The sequence below is a fragment of the Xiphophorus couchianus genome, chromosome 13, assembly GCF_001444195.1.
Source record: "Xiphophorus couchianus chromosome 13, X_couchianus-1.0, whole genome shotgun sequence".
NCBI lineage: Eukaryota > Metazoa > Chordata > Actinopteri > Cyprinodontiformes > Poeciliidae > Xiphophorus > Xiphophorus couchianus.
The window spans coordinates 15,432,099-15,457,627 of NC_040240.1; the positions used below are offsets into that span (position 1 = coordinate 15,432,099).

The following is a 25,529-nucleotide window of genomic DNA, read 5'->3' on the forward strand; positions in this document are numbered from 1 at the left end:
TCACGTTGATACGAGTATTTTTTTTTAAGCTACAAATCAAACGTACAAGAATTATTTTTGTCAAAAAATGTAATGAATATGTTTTGTACAGCACATAGGCCTAACCTGTTCAAGGAAGCATATGTCACACTTAGGAAAATGCAAAAAGGCATTAAAAATGTAAGAAAACAAGAAAAATTCAAAACTTGTTTATTGGATTTTAATTACACACTTATATAAAGTAAACAAAAACAGGGCGAGCGCTTGAGATTTTTTGCAACGCAAATTGAAAAATTTAACATTTAGTCCTGTTTCAACATAACAAATATATATATTTAAACTTCTGTAACTTTAAATTTCTTTCTGACTACAAATTCACCTTTTACTGCCAATATATAACATTTGGGTTTTCACCTGGGGTTGAGTTGGATCCGTTCACATTTACAGGCTTTTGAAGAAATCCTACTGGTGTCTTGTTACCATCGCTAAGCTACTGGAGAAAACCAGCACATTATTAATGGAGGGTTTATCTGGCATTCCAGAGAAAAATAATATATACAGAACTGCTCCTATAGTTCACATAAGATGTGAAAATACAAGAAGAAAAGATGCAAACGTGTCCATCTGGACAGTTTAGTTTGGGCTTTTGAAGTTCAAATTTTTTCTCCCAACAATCCTGCGATCAAACTTTTCAGATTGAACCTAAAACGACTGAAACCCGCAGAAGAAAGAGAAGGAAAAGTGGTAAAGAAAACAAGTGTTACAGATTTCTAGAATTCCCAGTAAAATAAAATAACTTGAGATGTTTGCTACAGAAAAGCATCACGGAACAAAATTACTTAATCTGACAAGGGGGGGGGATCTCAAATTAGTCAATTTAACAGCCCGAATTCTGAGTTTAATCTCAGACTTTTGAGATAAAAGTTAGAATCCAGAAATAAAAGCATAGCAACCCAGAAATCTGACTTTAATATCAGAATTCTGAGAAAAAAGAGAAAAACAAAACAATTTTGAGATTTTGACCGTTCCCACTCTTAGCTTTCTGCATTTAATCTAATAATTTAGTTTTTTTTTCTGTGAAATTTACTAAAGGCAAAATTATTTTTGCCTCAAAATTTCATTCTTGGAATTCAGAGGCAAAAAGGTCAAGAATTTCTAAATAGGAATTTGTGGATTTTGTTTCTTAGATTTTTGCTTTAATCTCAGAATTCCCTGCCCTGAAAATTCTTAGATTAAACAAAATTTTGAATTTACTCTGATTTCTGAGGCAAAAAAAGTCAAGAATTGATATTATTAATCAGAATTCCTTCTTCAATCTCAGAATTTTTGAAGAAAAAAAATTCTGAGATTGAAGGAAGAATTCTGAGGGGTTTTTTTCCTTAGAATTTTGGCTTAAATCTCAGAATTATTTCCCCAACACCTAAGAATTATTAGGAAATTCTGATTCTACTTTAAGATTTCTGAGGCAAAAAAGTCAAGATTTTCCACGTTAAAAATGAGAATTCTTTTGGAGCGGTGGGACCACATTTTTAAAGATTTTTTATTTTTTTTGCAACAAAGATTGACCAAATCTAAGCGCATGGTTGGCTCTCAACGAAGTCCTCATTGTAGCATAATTTACTGACTAGTTGATGATTTTGTGAATATTTTACATCACAACTTTCTATCTTAAAATTGTAACTAAAAACAACCAAATGCACAACAAAAACAATAAGTCAGACCTTAGAAAATACCATGAATATGTTTTATAAACGTCCAAAGGAAAAACATGTGTGGTTCTGGTACCTTAAAAACACTGGTTGGGTTTCTCTGTAGGTTTAGCCTTTATATTTACTAGGAGTGACCGGGATTGAGACAGAGTAACACCATATCAAACAGAGTATTGAATGTTCAAGACATTGCAGGCTGCAGATCAGGAAGAAAAAAAAACAGGTTTTGCTCCTAAAGGAAGAGGATAAATCTGGAGATCTGTAAATTGGGATACGATGTGTCTGTACGCCACAGCAGTCCAAAGCTACAGGATCTAGAAGCCATATTTGGCCTGGGTCTGACGCCGGGTCATCCTGTTTTCTGCCCAGTTGTTCTTCAGCTCAATCTCACGTTCCTTCGCCTGGGAAGAAGCAAAGCAAAGAAATTCAGAAACTGTTTATATTATATTATACTAATCTGTTATCTGTAGGAATCTTTTACAATGGGATAAAACAGCTTGAAATACTTGTACTGTGAACATTTTTCCATTTTCAATTAGATCTTATGTGATGCACTGACACAGAACAGAACATAAGTAAGGTTTTCAAGTATGTTTTACAAATCAACATCAAAAACATTTGGGCGTATCTGTATTCCTCTTCCACAGTTTAGGTCGGAGGCCAAAACTGAGCTTTTTGACCTGAACAGCAGAAACGGTGTGAGCGAAAAACTAACACTATCCATCATCCAAAACTCACCATCCCCATGCAGATCAAAGCATATTTATGTGCTAAAATGGCCTAGTCAAATTATGGACCTAAATCAATGTGACAACCTGTAAGCAAGACTTAAAAATATATGTTCACACAGATTAGGGCAACACAATATTTTGTAAATTTATTGTTATTGCAGCAGGTGAAATGCACATGGTGAAGAACTGCTATTAAATATTATGAATTCCAGCTCTACTTTACTCCAGTAAAATTGTTGGAAGTAGTTGTTTGATTAAAAAATAAAAAATCTAAGAAGATAAGAACTACAACCACATTAAAACTAAGTTGTTTCAATGCTAAAACAGAGAAAACCATATGTATAATTTTCCATCCATTTCCCTGCTAGGAACAATTTGTGCTCTTGTGACAAAAAATGAGAATTAAAAAGTGTTTCTTAAAATGAAAATGTAATATAAACACTATGATCAATGAAACTTCTTCTTTATGGTTAATGTTTCCAAGAGTTATTATTTAAATGCTTTGCGTCTTTCAGCAGCTGCTTACCTGGTGAATGAGATACGTTATCTGATGCTTTCGCCTCTGTTGCCCTGTAGGCTGTTCTCCTCTTCTCTGCAGAAACATCGAAAAGCACTAAAGTTAGATTTAAATGCATCATTATTTCTAGTATTTTTATGTATTTTTCCAATAAATAGCACTCGCGTTTACCGTTTTTAACCAAAACTACACAGAGCTCATGCAAAAACGTTCACCTTGCTGTACGACTGGCGGGTTTGTTTTTCCTCAGAGATGCTCTTCGTCATCCACTGCTGGTTCCCACTCAGCTGGTCGTCTCCTTTGATTTCCAGAAACTTCACTTCCTCTTTGCCTCGGTTTCTTTTCCCCTGCAGCCGCATGAACTGCACAGCAGGCAAGTGAGAAGGAGTTTGTAGTGGTTTGTAAATTAGAAGACTGCCTTTAAATGGGCTCAGAAAGGCAGTTTTATTAATGAACAGCAAATGTTTCTTACCCCTTCGTCGTCAAACATGGTAGAGTCGTCCGGCGGCTCGGCTTCTGCTGACTCCGGGTTAGGGTTCTGATAGTACGGCGCGTCATAGTAACCCTTTAAATGAAAACAAAAGTCACCTGCAGTATAGCTTTATTATATTTATAGATGGGACCAAAGTATTCATTTATTTACAATAAACTGAGAAAATGTTGGCTTTAGGACTGAAATGATTAATCCAATCAATTACTGAAATAATCGTCAACTAATTTAGTAATCGATTAATAGCTAACTGGAGTATAAATACTCAAAAACATGCAAATTGCTGGAAAAAAAACATATTCAGAGCAGAAATTAATCAAACAATTCACATTTGTATGTCGATATGTTTTACCCAAAACTCCTCAAATGGCGGTTTTAGCTTCACTCGGCTCAAATTCACTAAAGAAATGCTACATTAGGCAAAAAAATAATATTTTTCTCCTTTTTTTAAAAAGAAATGTAATTGTTTGTTTGCATATTTTAATGTCTTTCTAATATTGCATAAAAAAGCCTAAGAGGTTAAATGAATAAACTGCAGAATTATACTAATTGATTAAAATAAATGTTAGTTGGAGTAATAGTTGGCTTTAGTTACATTTCAGGTCAGATTGTTTCAGTAAAGAATTGAGCACACAGGGCATTACTCTGCGTCTGAAGCGAGCTGGCTCCTATAAATAGTTGGTTTTACCTCGGGGAACCCCTCTGGGCCGGCCATGGGTTGTTGATACTGGTCGTATTGACCGTCCCATGCGCTCGCTCCCTCATGGCTCCCTCCAAAGTCCAAAGGTGCATTCGACTGTCCCGGCTCATCAGTGGCCACGTACGGACAGGGCTCAGCGGGGGCCGCCGGCTCAGGATCCACGATCGGGACGACGTCGGGAAGAGGCTGGGAGTCGTCCTCCAGGGAAAAGTAGTTCTGAGGGGATATGTCCTCCTCGTTGTTCTGGTCTTCTGCTGCGATTTGCTTCGCCACCTGCAGGGCCGCTGACTTGGCCGCGGCTTTGATGGCGGAGGGAGACGCACTGGAGCCGATCAGACCCGAAGCAGCAGCTCCGGGTTTAGGTGCTTTAGGATCTGGACGCTTAGTGAGCGTGTGAGGGATCAAAGGTCGGTCCGTCTCCTTCACTGTTAGGTTTTTGGGTTTGGGGAGAATGGAGGACAGACCTGAACCGGCACTCTGGGGAGATGAACGGTCAAACTGGTTAAAATGGGAATGATTCATGTTACGACAAACTAAAAGGAGTTTTAGTTTTTCTTGATAGGTTTACAACTCCTTTGAACATCAGAAGGTGAAATTAAAAGAGCTAGATTATTAAAAAAATAACATTAATTATTAACTAGAGCACACAGCCCCAAAACGTCAGAAATATTCAGAGCAGTAATTAAGTCCAAAATGTACAAGCTACATATAAATTTTTCATTTATGTAAAAAACCCCAAAAAACTCTTTCAGTAAATGTTTTACCCAAAACTCCAAGAGTGACAGTTTTAGCTTCACCCAGCTCAAATTCACTAAAGGAATGCTTTGTTATTTTTTCTTATTTAAAAAATGAATTGATTATTCACATCACTGATGTATTTTAAATATTGTATAAAAAGGCTTAAATTAAAGATCTACAAAATGTGTAAATGTTTTATATAACAAATGCAAGGATAATCAACAACTAAAATAATTGTTAGATCTACTTTAAACCTCTTCAAAACTTCATCACTGATCTCTCTGTAGTGTAATTTGGATTTTTTTAAATGCAGTTTACAGTTTCGTGCAAAACAGATTAAATTAAACTCCATTTAATTTTACTTCCACTTCACAATTCTGTGCAACTCTTGCTTTGGTCTGTCTCATAAAATTCCAATAAACTACACTGAAGATTGCAAACAAAATGTGAGTACTGATAAGATAAACACTGATTACTAGGCCTGTCACAATAATTAATAAATGGCATCATAAATTAAAACAAACTCAATCATTTCCATTGGCATGATTTATTGTTCATCTCTTTTTTTCTCTCTTTCTACCAAAAACTGGATGATAAACGTCTTAAGTTTGGTGATTTGGTCTCAGCTAGCCCTTATTTTGAAGGACAATTTTGTCTTCATAGTTAATTTTATTTGTTGTTTTATTTATTTTGAATATTTATTTTCCAGTTCCAGTGTTAAGTGTTCATTAGAATTTAAAGTTTACTGATCTTTTAGAATGTGTCGTTGGATTATTATTTTGCCATTACCATCATGTTGCTTAAAAATGGTCTCAAAACAACAACATTATCATTTATCACAATAACTTCTGGAACAATATATTGTCCAACAAAATGTGTTATAGTGAGAAGCCTACTGATTGCACCGTCTTACCTGGGGCTGCAGCTTCTTTGGGACTGGCTCATCTTCTTCTGAGTCTGACTGTAAATAAAAATGATTAGAAATTATCACCTCGGGTCAACCAGAGTGTGCACTGCGCATGATCAGGAGTCTGATTTCACTTACATCCCGCCTCTGAAGTTGTGGCACAGGGATCTTGACAGGCTCTGTTCGTTTCTTGGGTTTGGGCAGACTGGACAGGAACCCTCCTGTGCTTTCCTTTGCTACAGAGTTTTTTGCCCTGGATGCTGCCTCCTTCCCTCCAGCTGCAGATCCAGATGCTTTAGGCGCAGGCAGGAAAGAGAAGAGCCCTCCCCCGCTAGGTTTACTCTCAGCTGCGGCAGAGGTCGAGGTTTCCTCCGAGTCACTCTCATCACTGCTACCATAAGCGACTAGAGACATGTTTGCTGAGGCTACCGAGGATTAGTATTCTGGAGGAACTAGTGGACATGGATGAGTCGCTCTGAAAAAGCCGCACAAGCGTGTTTCCTGGTGAGCCGACCCGAGTTTTAAATGTACCACTATCTATGCTAAACAGATAAAATAACAGCGATCAAGAGCATTAAAGACGGGCTGAGTTGATCAACTGGAAACACGGAGCTAGCGAATGCTATCTAGGCCACCGTGACCTATCTGCACACAGTTTCTTGCCCGGATGCAGAAATTTTAACTGTAATGTCTACGTCTGATCAAAACAAACACAATGTGTCGCTTTAAAGTAACTCTGCATTCGTAAACTACGCCCAGTACTCCCTTGACTCCATCAAAACATTCGCCTTCATCATCCAGTGATTGAGGACAACCGCCGACTTCTTTTTCCTGTGCTATTTACAGCAGCACTGAAACTATAGAGCCCCCTAGTGATCAGGTAGTAAAACAACAGGTTCTCATCCTGAACAATTGTGCGTTTCAATATTACGGAAAAGGATTAGGGTCATTGAAACGTATATGTATATCGTCACCTTCCTGAAATAATGGCCTAAGTGATTTTGGGAAAACAAGAAGAAAATAATTACCCCTTCTTAGTGATAAAATATGATCTAGGCAAAAAAGAAAAAGAAAGACTTAGCCCATTATTTTAAGAAGAAGACCATATTTTGACATTAATCTCAGCATTTTGAGTGTTGAAAATTTCAGAATTCTGAGATTAAGGTCATAAAAAAACCATATATACATATATATATGTTAGTTTCTGCTGTTTAGTTTCGACGTTACCCATGTATTTAGTCACAATTTTATGTTCGAGAAATTTGCTTTGATGTGAAGTTTTGGCCAGTAGGGGCGCTGTGTTTTCATTCCATGTAAATACTGGGGGGCGCGTCTGCCGAGGAAAGCGGGTTTCCATTTCAAACCTAAATAGTCCGGAGGACGGGCTAACGTTTATCCTCGGTAGAACATATTTCGCGCTAAGCAGTAGAAATCTATGTAGCGCAGAAATTGTTCTCTTATTTTTTGGCTGCGGGTTGTTTTCGTTGCTCTGAATCCAAAGAAGAAGAACGAAGAAAAAAATCACCCGCTCCGTCTTAGCTCCAATTTTTCCGCGTCTGGTTTGTTTATTTGGTTGTCAGATCGACACTCTGCTTTGATTTTTGTCGCAGCAGGTGTTCACAAGAAATTTTAAGCCACACTAGCATTTCTTTTTATTCAAACACATCTCTGATATTCAACCAGAACCATGCCGAGATCCAACAGGCAAAAGGAATACAAACCTGGAGACCTGGTGTTTGCTAAAATGAAGGGGTATCCACACTGGCCTGCGAGGGTAAGCTCCCGCCGTTACATGCTTAGCTTCCAGCTTTGACTGTGCTGCTAACTTGAAGTTATCCGTCTGCTGCTGCCGTTCTACCTTTCACTTGTTCACCCGAGAGGCCTAACGGTAGCCAGCTACCATGAGTTAGCTTAGCGCGGCCGTTTTTAGCCAGTGTAAACGAAAAGACCCAATAGTTAGCGATTACGCATTGCTTTCGTGCGCACCATGACATACAAATTGCAGGCATCTTATTCAACAGCGATGCTGTCATTTACTTATTTATTAGCTCTCATTATGCGCCGCTGTCGTGTCCCCTGAGGCCTGTGGAGGGGCCAGCGTTGACTTTAAGGGTTTCGCAGCCGTTACAGGGAGCCGCGCGTGAGCCACAAACTCTTAACGGTCACTTCAAGCGCCGATAACCGCTGACCGGGAGCGAACGTTAACTAACAGCTTTAACATGTGGTATAACGACGCACTAAGTCCTTTATCGTCATTAATTGCACATTAGATGTGTTTGTTTTCTTTACAGCTGTTTAATTACTGACTTATTTACGACGGTTTTATGCTTCGCTGTTTGTAAACACGCGCACCTGGCCTCGCAACTGCGCTGCTTCTCACGTTGAAACGGTTTTCGTTTTACTTGTTCTGTTACATCGTGTTTTTAGTTTATCATTTAAGACAAGACACTGTGTTCATTTTAGAATAAGTTTTTTTGTGTCACATTAGGATCCCTTGGTCGTTGGACATTTCTATGCGTTTATTTATACAGTTTGACCAGGTTCTGTATGTTGGAGTGAAGTTTAAATTTTCACGTTTTTTCTCACCCTTTAAAGGAAATGGAGAATTGTGTCTCTCTCATTTTTCTTACAACCCCAAATTGTACTGAAGTAATACTTAAACATGACTTTATTAAAGTAAAATGTAATTGTTCAAGAAGTTACCTTAGTAAATGTAACTGAGTAAATGTGAGTAATTAATACCCTTTTATTCAATAAAAGTGATTGCAGACAGATTACTCTTTACTTTCTGCTGTAACTGTGACTTTTGGCAGTGGTTTTTCCCTCCCTTTATTCAATCTTATCAGCTTTATCTCAACAGAATTTGGGCCCAGCCCCAACTACCAGCTCACAGCGCTCCTATCTGGTGAATGCCAAAAGCCCCGTCTGGCAGAGGCAAATGGTCACCATGTCTGTCCATCATGCTGGTGGTGTTTTTGTCCCTCCGTACTTTGCTATTCCCTTTTGAAAGGCTATTGATGCCAGCAGAATGACAGGCCCAATATGTGCACAGAAAGGATCTTCAGCAATTCACTATTATTAGATTATGAGACTCAGACTGTTGATTTAACTAGTTTGAGAAAGCATCCTTTCCCATTTTTCATTTTGTTAAGTTTGCATTTTGTTATTCATCTCCTATTTTCATTCCCAGATTGATGAACTACCCGAAGGAGCTGTGAAGTCGCCCTCAAACAAGTACCAGGTGTTCTTCTTTGGGACACATGAGACGTAAGTATTTTATGTTTAACCTGTTGTTAGTTTACTTTGTGCAGGAGAAATGTCAAAAACTGTGCCACTTTACTATTTTACTAAGATACATTTTGTCATAGTATGAAGCTTGCGGAGCTCTGTCACTGTTGAAAATATTTTTGTTGTGAGCTTGATTTCAGATTTTGGTTCATCTCAAATGTTCAATGATCACAGGGCTTTCCTGGGGGCCAAGGATCTTTTCCCATATGAGGAATGCAAGGAGAAATTTGGAAAGACCAACAAGAGGAAAGGCTTTGCTGAGGGACTCTGGGAAATTGAGAACAACCCCACTGTCACTCACGAAGACTACGAGGTTGGTAGTCTGCCTGAATGAATGTGTATCACTGTGCAAAACATCAATATTGCAAACAACTGCTCAGATTAGTGGAAGTACCAAAAAATCGGGTTCTCTCTGTCTGATATATTTGCGGATGCTTCACCGGTTAAAGCAGCAGAAAGCTGCACTAAAATGTTCAGATTTTCTTTTATTCCCACCATAACCTCAAATGCAACAGTGTTTTAAATAAACTACTGTGTTGAGATAAATATAATGAATCTTTCGTTGGGATTTTTGTCAGTAGCTTTACTAATTCCTCACTGTCAGGGGTTTTTGTTTGCAATAAAAGTGATTAATACTGTTTAGTATGATATATGTTGTTTTTATTTAAAATTTCATCACCATTATCACGTTTCCCTTATGGGCAATTCCTAATTACTGTGTGATTCCATTTTGTTGCTTGTGGTTTAAGGTTTTGTTTTATAAAATAAGATATCGACCCGATCAATGCAACTGATATTAAACGCAATAAGTTCTTAACCTCTAATGCTGTTATATAGAATGTTTTATGAATGGATGTCTATCTCTTGGTTCATGGTGACTTTTACATTTGTATTGCTTTTACATTTACTTTATTCTCTTTTTAGTCGGCAAAGAATGAGAACTCATCGGATGCTACTGGAGACATAGGCGGCGCAGAGAAAGCCAACACCGAGGGCAACAGTGACGAAGAGGAGGGGACTCTGGTCATCGACGAGAAGAACGATAGGGGAGGGACTAAACGCAAAGCAGAGGAGTCCACAGAGGTGAGCTTCAGTCGGTCAGATTGTCCAAACCGTCACGTTTAGATTACTGCTGGGCTGTCCTCAACGTTCGCTGCACTTTGATAGGAATCTCCCAAGCGGCCAAAGATTACAGAGGAAGAAGGCGAAAAGCCCAATACAGAGGCCAAGCTTAATGATGTGGAAGGAACCAAGGCAACAGCGCCTTCCTCACAGAGCGAGTCGAAACCAGAAGGCCAGGAGAAAGCTCCAGCAGAGGCCAAGCTAATAGCAGAAAAGGTGAAATGTTCTCATCAATGATGGCTACGATCAAAGTATTAGAACTGACTAACATGCTTATAGGCTAGGAAAGATGCTGCTTGTCCTTAGTCAGATAAACCAAACCTGGTTGTCTGTACAGTGTCTGTGTGACTATCTGGTTTCAACTATACACCAGTTCAACAGCAACATATATCTTATTTAATATAAATTTCAACATAAATGACACCATTTTATTAATATGGCAGTTTAAGATAGAAAATGTCTTTCTTATTTAAGAAAGGATTGAATTCTAAGTATTTTTTTATCCATTTTTAATATTGTGTAAAAAACGAATCATCAGAATAATTGTTACTAAAATAATCCTTATTTGTAGTTTTTTTTTGTGCATATGGTATTTATTAATTTTACACTGCTTATGTTTAAACCACTTTGAACTGCTAATTACAGTTTTCATTTCTCCCTGCAGCCAGTAAGAGACAGCGCTTAACGTCGACTCAGAAGAAAACCAACAACCCTCAATGCTTCTCTCTGGAATTCAGGCTTCGAAATAAACACCTGTAGAAGGCCAGATTTCAGCTGTTTAATTAATGAGCGAATTATGTGAGGAAAAACATTTAAAAATACATGTTTGTATTGAAAGACAAACAAATTTCCATTTGCCACTATCAGGATATTATATATCCCAGAATAAACAAAAAGTAAGCATTCGCTGATCAGGCTTCAAACAATTGAACTGAGCATTTTCAAGCTCGTGTACAAACAGGATTTTGGTGTTTATATATTTTTTATTTCTAAGTGCAATTACATAATTACAAAGACTGAATAATAGGTGTCAAAACATTTGTCAGTTTGAGGGAAGAAATAAACTTAATATATACTACATTTAACACAAAAGAAGATTAAATCACAAACTACTCCCATTCAGTGGGTTTTAAAACAGTGTACAGAAGAAAGAAATTCACCATCTCAGCTTCAGTTTGTAACCATTTCAGCCCCGTTTGTATCAAGCTGCTTCTCAGCCTCATTAAGCATCTTTATTATTCAGTCATTGAATGCATGATGAGTCTCGACATCTTCAGCAGCAGCGTTGCTGCTTTGAAGTTTAATGCCTCACTGAAGGTGACCAAACTGTGTAATGAATCTCTACATTTTCCCACATGTGGACTTCTTGGCTTCCAAACACATTGAACATGCAAACCCTGTTTAGTTCAGCCTGTTTCACTCACAGAACTGCCCTGAAATCTCAGCCGATGACGACTTGTGTAGAAAGCAGAAAGACATTCCTGAGTGTCGTCTCTGCTCGATCTTGAAACGTTAAGGTGGGGTGGTGGTAACATCCGTTTTAAAGTATCTCGATCATCTGAATGAAACCCGTCAGAACCATTAACTCAGTACACAAGCTCTAGTTACATTTTTCCAAATATGACACCAAGATTCACTGCATTCACAGATTAGTTGCACAGAATTTTCTTTCGGAAATGTTATTGCTGAAATTGTGAACGCTAACATAATTTGATTGTTGTTTTTTTTTCCTCTAAGAAATCAGAGTGTTATCATTACAGAGTTTTGACTTTGTAAAATTATATTTTACTCTTTTATTATTTTGCCCAACCTTTTAACTGGAATACGAGTCATTTTACTTCAGTGGTCTTATTGTTTTCGCTGTGATACAAAGTTGTGGATGTGATTGTTCTCATTACGTTGGTGTTTCATCTGTTTACCAGTGTCGGCTTAAAAATTTATCAAGTCATTGAAAAAAAGGAAAAGCTATGGTAAAAAAAAAAAAAAAGATTATAAATCTTTTCCTTCACTTAATATTCAGAGTAAATTTTGTTTTTAAGTGTTTTTGTTTTTATTTTTTGGATTTTGCTTTTTCTGTTTATTTCAGATGCTGACATTCATCTTATGCTACTGCTTAGTTTGCCATTGTAGTTGCCAGTCAATTTAATAAACATGTTGATTACCAAAAATTTATCCTGGTTTTGTTGTCTTTTGGGTTTCATGGGCGTTAAGTGAATTATTAGATTTATGATCGGCAGCTTTTCACCTATTTATCTTTTTTTTTTTTTTTTTTTAAATAGTTTTTCTTTCCCCAAACTAACTACTCTGGAAGTTCAAACTTAGCTTAATTCGGAAGAAACAATCAAATACAGAAATGTACCATTTGGGACTATAAACAAACACACGAATTGATGCAGCAACGTCTGTCACTTCGGTCTTTGAGGACTTTCTTTGTAACGCAGTTGCGCATGCGTGAAGTCACGTCAAGACGCTCCGGTCCAGCAGGTGACGCTACAACTAGGTAGTAGCCTCATTCGTCCTGCTACATGTGACATTGACATCAACAAAGGGTAAGCTATATGTTATGTATTCGGTTTCCTTTAAAATCCACATCCATGTGATAAATCTAAAACAGTAGCTGCAGTTTTACAGTAATATATTTACGAAAATAGGTGCGAGTAAAGAGCTAATGCTAACGGATGTTTACCATTGAGCATTGTTAGCCTAGCTTGCGTCGGTGAATTAAGAGTTGACGAGACGGATAACGTTATTTGCTTTGGTTCCTACAGCACCATGAGGCTGACCGCTCTCCTCTCGATGGCAGCCCGGGTTGTAGTGCCTAAAGATTACCGCTACGGTACCAATAGGCCCTGGACGGAGGCTGCTAAGAGGATGAATCCTCCGGGAAAGAAGAGGAGGAAGGTGTTCGTAGAGCCGATAGAGGCAGAAGACTGGACCGTACTGAAGGGGGACATGGTGAGAGCAAGACACTGAGTCTAGGAATAATCAAGTCTTCACATTCTAATGGTCCAACCCTGTAAGAGCTGCCTGGACTGCTTTATTTTAGTGTTTTACTTTACTGGAAAACGCCACAAAACATTCAAACCCACCGCCATGTCCTCAAACAGTTAGAACTGTCTTCAGACTTGGATGCAGATTCATTGTCTTAACTTAAACATGAATAAAACTTAAATTGGTATAATTGGACAATCAGATTCCCTAAATGTAGTTGACAATGTCTCACCTGTGCATGGCAGTAGCAGTTCTGCATTATACAGTGAATTCTAATTTTCTTTGCCTGAAATTATGCAATTTTTGTCTGCTTTTTCCACATTACGGAAATCATAGGTCTCTAATCTAATTTTGACTTGTACCTCCAACATGGCGGATTAAAAAACCGAAAATGAAAAGAAGAGTGAGCCAGAATTCATTCACCGTGTTGTAAAAGTCTAAATGCCATGTATTTGTTGCCATTAAGCACGACAAGGGAAGCCACTAGGTTTAGTTGTTTTTTCCATGTTTTTTCACAAGAAATCATTTTTCTCGACCAAGTCCCAAACTTGGGTTAAACGGCAATAGGCTCAACTCTCTTACTTTAACTATCCTAAAGGAAAAGAATACAACACAACCTGGTGTTTCCAAATCAATAACTACTTTTGGGTTTACCAGTGTTATCAGTAAAATGTTGAATGTCAAGTCTTTTCAAAATGTTTTTCCTTGCAGGTTGAGATTCTTGCTGGTAAAGATAAAGGCAAACAGGGAAAGGTGACGCAAGTCTTTAGGCGCAGAAACTGGGTCATCTTGGACGGACTGAACACGGTAAGAAAGCAATTTATTAAGACTTCACTGAATGCTGTAATATTAAGCCAAATAGGACCTATGTGTCGTTTTCATTCATCTGTGGTTTTTCTAAGTTTATGTTAAAACTTAGAAACTACGGTTGTAATAGTAGCAGGAGGCTGAACACAAAGTTTCTCCACACTAGTACTAGTTAGTCATGCACAGTTTGTAACTAGTAATGCAGCTTGATACTAATAATAAACAGCTAGGTTGTAAAGAAGCACCACCAGGTGTGTGACTGTTTAACATTTTATTACCTTTTTACGTTGCGTTTCAAGTTGGCATTCATAATCCAGCTCTGATACTTGTTTTTGTGTCATTTTATTTACAAATTTGTATGACATCTGGCCTGTAAGGAATATTGTTTAGTGCAGACTGGATTCAAACTTTGTAATTTTTTATGTTTCTGTCCCTGCTATTGTGAGAGTTGTTTTCTATTTAAGAAAATATTTTTTTATTTGATTTTTTTTTAATCGCCCCGCAAGGGGTCTTTTTTGTGGGCTCTAGTGTCCCTTTTTTCAAAGTAGGCTGACAGGAAAGAGGGAAGGAGAGGGGGGAAGACATGCGGTAAACGTCGTCGGGTCCGACAGCCGCGTCGAGGCCATGTTGCCTCTGAATGTGGGTCGCGCTAACCCCTCCGCCACCACGGCACGCCCTAAGAAAATATTTTTTAAAAACCCCGCAACCTAGCATTTTACTGCTTTCGTTTCTCTGATTCTCCTGTGACTTCCATTATTAAAATCTCATGTGCTTTAATATTTGATTTTTCTACTTGTAATGCTGTTAATGATTTGAAGGTATGCTGTATGTTTTGATGACTAAATACTGAGTTTTGTCTTCAGAAAGTACTTGAAAATAACCACAGAAACTTTCTTTGTATAGAACTCTTCATATTTCACCATAAAAGTCAGTATTGTTATTATTTTCCACAGCCAGACTCTTTAACTCCACTAGATGGAGCCATAAATCTGACTGAGTAGTTGTGGCAAACTGTTTCTTTTTCCTGCTGCAGCATTTCAGGTATGTGGGGAAAGCCGGGGATTACCCTGGGACTTACATTGCCAGCGAGGCTCCTTTGCTGATCCGTGATGTCGCCCTCATTGACCCCTCAGACAGGTAGAATAAAGAGTGAAAAAAAACAGGACGCATTTATTAAATTCAGCATTTTTAACCACGTGAAAACCTTAAGAAATATTTCAATTCAAATCAGAACACAGAATTCAGTGGAGTGACAAATGTCGCAATAAGCAAAGAATTAATTAATGTCATGATAAATTAAAATGAACCCAATAAGGGATATTTTGTTTAGAGACGTCATAATGCATTTTATTCATGGTTTTAGTTGTATGTGATTTATATTTCCTTTTTTACATAGTGTTTCATTGGCACGTTTTATTTTGGATATTTAAAATATCTTTCAATTCCTGTGTTAAGTATTCTTTACAAAATTAAAGTGTATTACGCTATGATGCTGTTATGTTATTGTTTATCACAATGTTGGAACAATTCATCATCCAGCAAAATTTAAATCCAATGTTTCCCTCCAATACAATCATAGATATGGGATAAAAAATTATGTACTCTTCATTTGAAATAAAAAAAAAAACAGGAGTAAAATTCTGTATAAAGTTATAACATGCAGAAAGCAGGACGGCAATCACTAAAAAAGGCACCAGTTGCAATTTAATCTCTCAATAAGTCTGTTTTTGTCTCCCAATATTTTAGTACTTCAGACAGAAGAATCTAATGTTGAGTGATTCGGCAGACTTAAAAGTACCGGAGCAGATCTTTTCTGTCGTTACATTTTGATGGTTAATCTACAGGAAGCCCACTCAGATTGAGTGGAAGTACACAGAAGAAGGCGAGAGGGTGAGAGTGTCCAGCAGGACGGGACGAATCATCCCCAAACCGGTGGTGGAGCGACGAGACGGCATCGTGCCTCAGCAGTGGAAAGGTGAGTGGGGAGCAGATTACGTCAGTCAGCTCATTAAAACCAGATGATTTATTTCCTACACCCAGAGCAACTTTAATTAGAGCTATCCTTTCATTCCCACAAATGAAAGTCACATAAGGAATGTTAGTATTGGTTAAGCTAGTCTGGATTGATGCCACTTTTGTTTATTTACATATTTTTGTGTATTTGTTCAGGTATATTCCCTGTTAGATGGGGGGGAAAAGGATAAGAAGTCACTAAAAGTTGTAATATTTTTAAAAATAGGATTCAGGATTAGAAAAACTTTGGACCTATTATGCAAAATTAAAATTTTTCTATTTCCATTTTGGCCTCCACTGCTCCCAAGCGCTTTAAACAAAAGCATCCAGTCATTTTTGGCAATAAGTTAATGTCTTTTGGTGTCTGGAAGATGAGCCGTATCAAAAACCTCCTGATAGAAAAGTCACATTCCGTGGGCACTGCGCCGTTACCTAGCAACCGCAGCAGAATTTCACCCGTCACCTAGCAACCCAAGCGAAGCTCCAGCTCATTCGGTCAACTGGATGTACTGCTGTATGCGCTCTGCAATGGCTGCTGGCTGCTTATTTGGATTTAAAGCGGCAACAGACCCTAAAGCAGCTCATTCTGAAAGAAGCTCAAACTAGGAAGAACTGAGCAGACTGAAATCTTATTTTCTAAGAACAATTTTGTGCTTAAAAAATGTAATGTGTAGCTCATAAACATATCCAAGGAATATATGTTCAAGGAAGCATAAAAAGTCACCTTTAAAACACATTTAATTTCACATTTCAAACTGGAGTTCTTTCTGTTTCCACGCAGACGGGCCCAAAGACACCAGTCCTGAAGACACGCTTGAAAAATCGTACGTTCCATCTCTGAAAACCCTGGAAGAGGAGGTCATGGAGAAACTGGGTATTCAGGAGCACAGGAGGCACCAGAAGTCCTACTGGTACTGAAGATAAACGTCAGACTGGTTCTTCCTGGTTCTGTCCGGTTCTTACAGCTATGCTGACCACAGTGTTCTCTGGACTGTCAAGACAACAAAAGGAGCCCAAACTTACAAACACTTTTTCAGCATTTTGTGGACCTCATCTGTGTGCAACTTATGTTCCTGAGGTATTCTGGGACTTTTTTATTTTTTCAGAATAATGTGAATAAATGTCAGGCCTGTGTTTTATTGTTTTGCAGGAAACAATAATAAATAGCAAAGTTCTAAATCGTGGTTGTGAATAAGTACTTGCCTGCAGTTCCACACCTCCACAAAATAAAATTACTTTTTCAAGCTTAGTGGGGCCTTTTAAGCCTTTTTGACTTATTTTGGTTTTAAACAATGTCAGGTTTAAGTTTGACTATTAAATAGAATGTCGTATTTAGCGGCCAAAGGGATTTAAATCGCTTAAAACAAAACAAAAATAAAACAGCAACCTCCATCAAAATGACTACAGATTTGTTTTATGAGTGCACTATCTTAAAATGTAGGATTATTTTTAATAAAACTTCCTTTTTTTTGCTGCAACTGGTATTGGAGTAGTTTCCCAAATGATATTAACTGTACTTGTTATAAAACATTTGCGCATTTAGTAAAAAATGACCATTAAATAGCAGATTTACACTTATTGTTGATGTTGATATATTGTTGATGAGATTTAAATAATGACTCAAATATGATTTAACAGATACTGAACTGGTGAAAAGCCAGTACATTAATTCACAATCTGTTAAATCATATTTGATTAGTATCAACCTGCAGGTGGAAATAATCCATTTTGTTTGTTTTTTTGGCTATAAGCTTGCGTTTTGTTTTTAAAAGGTCAATAAAATGTTGTGGGTATTTTATATACAAAACCTGAAAACAAAAGAAACGAGTCCTTTGACCTTTGCATATTTTGAATGTTTATTTTTATCTGAACACCACTTTGTCGCAACTATAGTTGTTTTAAGGTTCTTTCTAAATAAAGTAGTAGTAGAAGTATAAAAAAAATAGCTTTTTAAAAACTAAACTTTCTTCCAGCAAGCAGGCTATTATTTGAATTTCTAAATATAAAATATATGATGGTGAGAAGTGGATCGCTTTGACCAACCATATTCTGTGTTGTAGAGCCTGAGTTTTTAAATTGTGTATCTTCTAGCAGTATGGAAGGACCAAAATATTTATGTTTTTATTTTTTATTATATCAGTTTTGGTCCTCCATATAGCAGATGGCAGTGAGGAGTAGCATCATCTTATAGCCAGGACTAATAGAACAATAATAACTTTATTTCAGGCTTCATTCAGTCAGTCTGAAAAACGAGATTATTAGTACTATTGGCAGCTTCAGGAACGGAAACGGGTGCCGCCTGTTCTGGATCAGTCATAAGGCAGAAAATGGGCTTTTTTCTTTTTTTTAATTATTATTATTTTTAAACCAATGCCCAGACAGACCCGCACACAGCTCTCTTAAAACGTAAAGCTGTCAGAAAAATGAGTCTGTCTTTCCAAAATGTCTGGGAAACCTGAGGGAGACGGGGAAACGGTCTGGAAGGAGACGACTACACAGCCTGGATAGTTTCAACAAAGTCCTCACTCACCTCATATGACTCTTTCTCTCTGGCACCACCTGCGACATGTTAAACCTTCGCAAGAATGACTTAATCTACAAATTTATTACCAGCTGTGGAAAATAACTTGGTGCAAAAATAGTTTAGAAACTAAATCAGGCTATATGGGGGAAAAAAACATTTATTACAGAATAATTACTGTTCCTTTTTCTGCGCCATTTCTTCTGGAGCCACCTAGAAAATCCAATATGGCTGCAGCCATGTTCATGTTTGAAGTTGGTGGAAGAAACTTCCAATTTACCAATACAATTTAAAGTGACTTGAAAAAGTATTCACACACCCCTAAACCTGGTATTTTTAAAACATTTTAAAACCCTGAGAGCCATTTGTTGCCTTTCATAGACAAATTTAGCTTAGAGCCACAAAAACTACACAACATTTCAAAATAAAATGGATGGGTGAATAAAGAAAATCAACATTATTTTGATTATTTGGTTTTAAGGTAAAACAAAATCTAATTATATACATTTTTAATAAAACATTGAAAGAAATACACAGTTTGCAACCTAAAGACCAAAATGTTAGTTCACAAAAATGTCGCTTACACTATTTGTGTAAAACTAGCATTTATTTTTCACTTTTAATACTTTAAAACAATGATAAATGTTTTGTATTTTTTATTTTTATATTTTATTAAGAACCAATAAATCTGGAGCTGCAGGCTGCAGACGCCTCCTCTACAAAAAACTTCACAATTTGTCACGTAATAACCACAATGTTTAATATATTTCATTGAGATATTTTCTAATAGGCCAAAACAAAGTAATATCTACTTACAAATTATCAGAATATATATATTGTATTTTTCCACTTGATTTAATCATTTTTAGACCCACATTCAGTCCAATTCTTATTTTCAAAATTAAATGAGTTCAGTCAGATTGTCAAGTCTTCCCAGAAATCCACTATGAAATTCAGGTCTAAGTCATTTTAACACATGAAATACTTTGAATTTAAATTATAATATTGGAGAAGCTGAGCTTCTACCCTTATCTGTAAAAACGCAAAATCTTACCAAGTATTTTTGGTAAGATTATTTCAAGATTACACTTGAAATAAGACAAAAGAAACTTGCAAGTAATTTTTCAGCTATACAGGAGCATTTTTGAAGTCAATAATTCCTTAATATTGATGAAAAAGTTTTAGTTCACAAGCAGATAATTTCACATATAACAAGGTAAAAATGTAGTGTTGTAAATGAAATAATCTGGCAGTGGATCTAGTACTTTTTAAAATCAATATTAATGAATTATTGACTTACAGCAAGCTTTTATTTCTAGCTGAAAAGTTACTTGTAAGGTAGTTTTGTTTTATTTTTAGTATACTAAGAAATTAGTACTAGAAATTAGACTAAAATGCTAATTAAGATTTTGAAGTGTCGTCTCAACTATCGCATTCATAAACAGGTTTTCTTCCCTGACTGTCTTGTATTTAACTCCAACCTTCAACCTATAACCTCTGACCTTCACCCCCACTCCATGATGCTGCCATCACCATGTGTTATTATGTTTATACTGTTTATGTGTTTGTTTAGAATCACACTTATTGTTCATTCTTGAACATGTTTTGCTGTGTGACGGTAGCTGATATAACTGGAATCTAATTAGTAAAAGGGACCAAATATGTCTGACCTTTCAGAATTGATTTGTCATTTTTGTCATTTATGTTCCACTTCACCATTTGTATTACTTTATGTCGGGCTATCACATAGAATTTGAAGTAAATATATAGAGGTTTGTGGTTGTAACGTAATAAAAGTTGGAAAGGGTTGTTAATACTTTAGACAGATGACTTTATGGGAAATCCAAACTATAACTTGGAAATCTTAATTCTGATTGGAAAATAAAATGGCACCAACAAGAGTTATAATCAAAATTTGCAGGAAACATTGCTTCTTTATTTTCTCGTTGCTGTTTTAATAAAGCATTCATCCATTCAAACTTCTGGAATTAAAACATTTTGGCCACACGCTCATAAATAAGCCAACATTTTCACTTTCACCCATAAATATACAGCTTTATATGTATGGATAAAACAACCAGTGAATTTAATGTGATCTACAGGTTTGTATAAAAGGAGCATGCTTCATGTGTAGGTTTCTTTTTCCATCTGGTCAACCACATTGTATTGATTTACCGTGAAACCAAGCAGCTTTCATGCCAGCTCCTCAGCTGGTGAAGCAACTAAAGCTTCATTCATCGACAGAAGGAGCTGACGTGTTGCCGATTGTACATTTGCGCGGAGATTTCACAGTGGATCCCTATACCATAATTTCTGGTCAGTGCGATGCAGAAAGAAGTGGTGAGTCGTCGGTTTGGCTGGTGGTGGGATGAGGGCTGCAGATTTTCCCAGACTCGCCCCTCCCGAACCGGTTTCCCTCCGCATCGCATCCAGGAGGGAATAAAAGTTGCCAGTCAGCGGAAACATGTTTTCTTTTCTCTTTTTTTTCTTTGAGGTTTTCAACTTTATGGGAGGAAAAATGAGTCTGAGGCCGGTCGTCTCTACTGTCATTGTATGGTTTCGAGTCTGCAGCTAGGTGAGGTGTAGTGGTGAAGTGGAACTGATGCATTACTTCATTTGTCTTATTTATTCTTTTTTCCCATTTGCTCACGGAAATTGCTGATTTTAGCCTCAAGTTGTCCCTCTTATAATTTCTGTCTTGTGGTGAGTTGACAGAAGTTCTGGTAATCCAGTTAAAGGAAACCGCTTGCATGACTCAAGCAGAATCAAAGATGCATAAAGAGTAAACTGGAGGCTCTGCTGTTGTTTAGCTGAGTCATATTGGCTCCTCGACCGCAAGCATTAATGAGTCCCACCTGGCAGAGATGATTGCATGTAAAACAGCTGAATTTACAAGCAGAAACTGCTTATTGAGCGTGAGATTATGTCAAAAATAAACTGATGAAGTGGTGGACAATGGGCGTTTAAAACACGGATTTAAAAACCCCAGGACTTCCAGAACATCTGAAGACCGTTTCTAACTAAATTCATGTACTGCTCTGGGCTCGGCACATGATCTAAGCTGCAGCTTCAGTGTAATAACAGAGTCTGATTATAGGCTGGATGTTTAAAGGCTGCTGGAAAATGTAACTTTAGCCCTCATGCAGCTCTGAGCCATCGTCTGCCTGCATTTTTAACTGTGTTTGGGCAAATTTAGTCAGCTGCAAGCACATATTTGTATATAACTGTAATTTATTGTGGTTCAAATGATAAAACAAACTTCTTTAGATCTTTAATTTATTCTGATAGCTTCAGTTTTCCAGACCAATGTTGTGCTTGGCAGTAGCTTTTGAAAATAACATTTAAGTACGTCATAAACATACTCATAATTGAGCCAGATTTCTTTATTCTTTATTATTTTTACTGGTTTGATATAATATTCTAACCGTAAATGTTGTGTTTACATTGCAATAGACGAAAAGTAATCATAATGTACTGAAATAAAGGATTAAAAACATAATTCTGGGTGTAAATTGTGTTACTGAAATTAAGGAAGTTTTTAATAATATAATTTATTGAATATAGTCTCAATAAACAACAATAAAAACTTTGAGTAAAAAGCCATTTTTAATCATTTTACCTCTTACAGCACACACCTTAAATAATAGTTAATAATACAAAAGTATAAAGAAATAATATACGTATACATACTGTATAAGAAATAAGTATTTCATGAAGCTCAGATTACATACATTTATTTTTAAATTTAAAAATAGGAAAAGAGAACGTCTATTATCAGATCTGGGATGACCAGCGGCGCCCTCTGCTGGACGGCGGCCAAACTACAACAGTTTGGAACGACAATAGTAAGAAAAGGACCAAAGGATTGTAATTAATCAATTGGAACTAATTTTAGTCTAATAAGCCATTAATGGACAATTAATCGTAAGTACACCACTTCATTGACTGCAAGCGTAGCTCAGAGAACTATGGCCTCAGAATTAAAAAAGCCAACAAAAACTCAAACTTTTTCAAACACCTATAGGTCAGAGGTATAGCAACAATCCAAACACCAATTTTTGCTCTCAGTCCATCTAAATAAAACTCATTTAGATTCATTTAGATATTACATGAAGTTTACAAAAAACGGCTTTCATTTTTGACAAATGTTTACTGTCAAAATTTGTTGTAATTTTCAAATAACCACAATTTTATGTATATTACTGATATAACTAGAAAAATCACAGTTTCCACACTTTAACCAGAAAAATAGATCTAAAGAATATATAAATTTTAATGTCATTCTGTTGTAGAAGTTTAATGCAATTATTCCATGACAAACTACTAAACCATGCTTTTGTTAGTGTATCTATATCTAAAACATAAGCTAGTTATTTATTTTTTTTACCCCTCCAGGGGTTCTTTTGTGGGCTCTAGTGTCCCTTATGTGATAGTGGGCTGACAGGAAACGGGGAAGGAGAGGAGGGGAAGACATGCGGCAAATGTCGTCGGGTCCGGGAGTCGAGGACTCAAGGTCTCCAAATATGGGTCATGCTATCCCCTAAGCCACCACGGCACGCCCCTAGTTATTTTTTTTAGCTAAAGTTTTAAAGAGCCATAGTGGCTTTGGAGTCTGAAATCTTTGACTAAAAGCAGAACCAGGACAACTTTCACCTCTTCATTATCCAGTAAAGTACCTGAAAGTACATCAGTTTGTTCATCTTCTTGAAGTCACAATGGAGGATTTCAGGAATAACCAGAAGAGTGTTACAAAAAAATATAATCTAAACACAGATTTCTTTACTATTTTATGTCACCCTTACAACCTGATTTGTTAGTTCACACAAGTTTTAAACAAAAAGTTTCTCTTTATGTTCTGTTTCACTTATTGGGAGAAATTCCTTGTATAAATGGTGTTATTCTGCTGCCTGTGGAGTCAATCTAGGTCACTGTGACAGCTGGTCCAAGACTGAAGCAAGACCTCTGATCTCCGGCTGCTCTTTGAGCACTGACATTTCCTTCCCAGACTGTCACCTGGGTGTCAGATTCCTCAGGTGTGCAGAGCCAAGAGATGCTGTTGAATCACAGGACAGCCACCACAAAGCACCATTCACCGGCTACACACTTTCCCCATCTTATTTTTCTTACTAGGCAACAAAAACATACAGGATGACTGCATAAATCTAGTAGTAAAAAGCTAAATGTTTAGCCTTAACAAATACACTCTACACAGAGAAGCAGGGTTCATAGAGGTTGTGTTATTTTTGATTTTCTGTTTTGTGGTTCTATAAACATCTTGTTGGGATTTGTTCTTGTTTCTTGTGGTCTTTGCTTTCCCTGCTCCAGTATGCTGAATGGGGCAACACATCTAAAACCAACACTAACCCTCTGTTTGTGACACAAAATAAAGCTATGTGACTTTTATATACAGAGAATGAAAGCAAATGGTTGATTCGGTCAAATATCTTGCATATTAGAGACTTGGTTAATTTAAAAATGCTATTAGTTATGTTTAAAACTAGAAAAAAATTATTGCCAAACGTTCTTTGTCCTTACAAAGAACTGTGATAGAAATAACAGAGGGAAATACAATTTCCAAAGTAAAACTGTTTGTGCTTTCTTAAAAACAATTATGCATTTTGGTGTATGGAGTAAAAACCATGGAACAATTTATATAAGGAGTTAATAATGTTATGTTATGTTTATAATGTAATGTTAATATTTAGTAATGAGGAGAATAATATATTGTTTACAACTTGTATTGGTAATTTATTGCGTACGGCCATGAAAACGTAATTAAGAAAGGGACAGGTTTATACGAGATTTGTTCTTCTTTCTGCTTCCTTTTCCCTTATTGGTAACTAGTAAGAGAATGTTTCTGAATTAATAATGTAATTTGCTAAATCAAGTGAATAAACTAATTGATTTTAGTCAGAGATATCTCTGCTGTCTTCTCTAATGTTTTCTAACAAACACACTCAGGTTTGCTCCATTTATTCTATCAAGAAAGAAAATCAAGGTGGTGGTTAACATCAGTCCAGCAGCTTCTGCCCCTATACCTTAAATAAAATATAATAAATAACCCTAAACAAGCTGCAGAGGTGTATGAACAGCCGACAGCAGTTAACAGATAAAATTAAACACAGCTAAAGTGCACTATATGTACATGAAACATGGCAAAATTACATACAAAGCCATGTATATGAATGAATTTGTCTAAAATATATGTTAAAATATAATACTTGTAAAGAAAACATAGAGCTGATCCTAAAACATACCACAGTCACAGACAACAGAAAAGAGGGGAGGAGCTGTCAGTTACTGGTTGCTACGGTAACCACCAACCGTTAAGAGCAGCGTAACTAACGTTCCTTAATATCAGGAGAAATATCTTTTTGACCAAACAAAAATGAATTTGAAGAATAAATAAACACATTTTGATGAACTCCACATCTGTAACGTTGTTAAAATGAACCCCGGTTACAAACGGATGTCACGCTTTTCAGATTTTCTTCTGTAAAAGAAAACCTTCTATCACTTTAGATCATCTTAGTCAATGATTCACTACGTTGTGTTGGTTTATCAACATAAAATCCCAACAAGATATACTGAAGATCGGGGTGGCAGCGTGACAAAATGTGGGCAACTACAAGGAGGATTAACACTTTTGCGAAGCACACAATAATATCCATAAACCTTCCTTCAGTACCACATAAGCTATGACAGACAGTTATATACATTAAATCGGACACTGCTTACCTCTTTGACCTTTCTTTCAATTTCACTTGCCATCATGCTTGTCTCATTTCATATGTCATAAAGAATGTCCTCTCGCGACTTTATAACCCTTGGCTTTCCATTTGTCCAATCTGGTAGGCAAAAAGGATCCGTCATCTCTGCTCTAATGAGATTTAAAACAACTTTTAAAGAGACTCAGATATTCAAAAGACATTTGGAAATGCTCTTTGGGCTTTTGATATTGATTTATTTTGTGCTGTTCATCAGATCAGAGTGCAAAGTGAAAGTAATAGGGATGA

General features: G+C 36.7%; 3 protein-coding genes across 3 annotated transcripts; 2 read left to right on the plus strand and 1 right to left on the minus strand.

Annotated features, from left to right (window-relative positions):
* Positions 1–172: 172 nt before the first annotated feature.
* On the minus strand, positions 173–6,809 carry prcc (proline rich mitotic checkpoint control factor). The gene is made up of 7 exons (XM_028037242.1): positions 5,910–6,809; positions 5,778–5,825; positions 4,115–4,603; positions 3,409–3,501; positions 3,152–3,298; positions 2,946–3,011; positions 173–2,089 (listed from the first exon to the last, which is right to left on the minus strand). Exons 1-7 carry the CDS (start codon positions 6,183–6,185, stop codon positions 2,003–2,005), a joined length of 1,206 nt encoding a protein of 401 aa, XP_027893043.1. The 5' UTR covers positions 6,186–6,809; the 3' UTR covers positions 173–2,002.
* Positions 6,810–7,091: 282 nt separating this feature from the next.
* On the plus strand, positions 7,092–12,168 carry LOC114156677 (hepatoma-derived growth factor). The gene is made up of 6 exons (XM_028037245.1): positions 7,092–7,545; positions 8,962–9,038; positions 9,234–9,372; positions 9,984–10,142; positions 10,227–10,397; positions 10,846–12,168. Exons 1-6 carry the CDS (start codon positions 7,459–7,461, stop codon positions 10,864–10,866), a joined length of 654 nt encoding a protein of 217 aa, XP_027893046.1. The 5' UTR covers positions 7,092–7,458; the 3' UTR covers positions 10,867–12,168.
* A 442-nt stretch (positions 12,169–12,610) lies between these two features.
* On the plus strand, positions 12,611–17,241 carry mrpl24 (mitochondrial ribosomal protein L24). Its single transcript, XM_028037246.1, has 6 exons — positions 12,611–12,730; positions 12,950–13,136; positions 13,884–13,979; positions 15,013–15,116; positions 15,824–15,954; positions 16,774–17,241. Exons 2-6 carry the CDS (start codon positions 12,954–12,956, stop codon positions 16,908–16,910), a joined length of 651 nt encoding a protein of 216 aa, XP_027893047.1. The 5' UTR covers positions 12,611–12,730; positions 12,950–12,953; the 3' UTR covers positions 16,911–17,241.
* Positions 17,242–25,529: the final 8,288 nt, after the last annotated feature.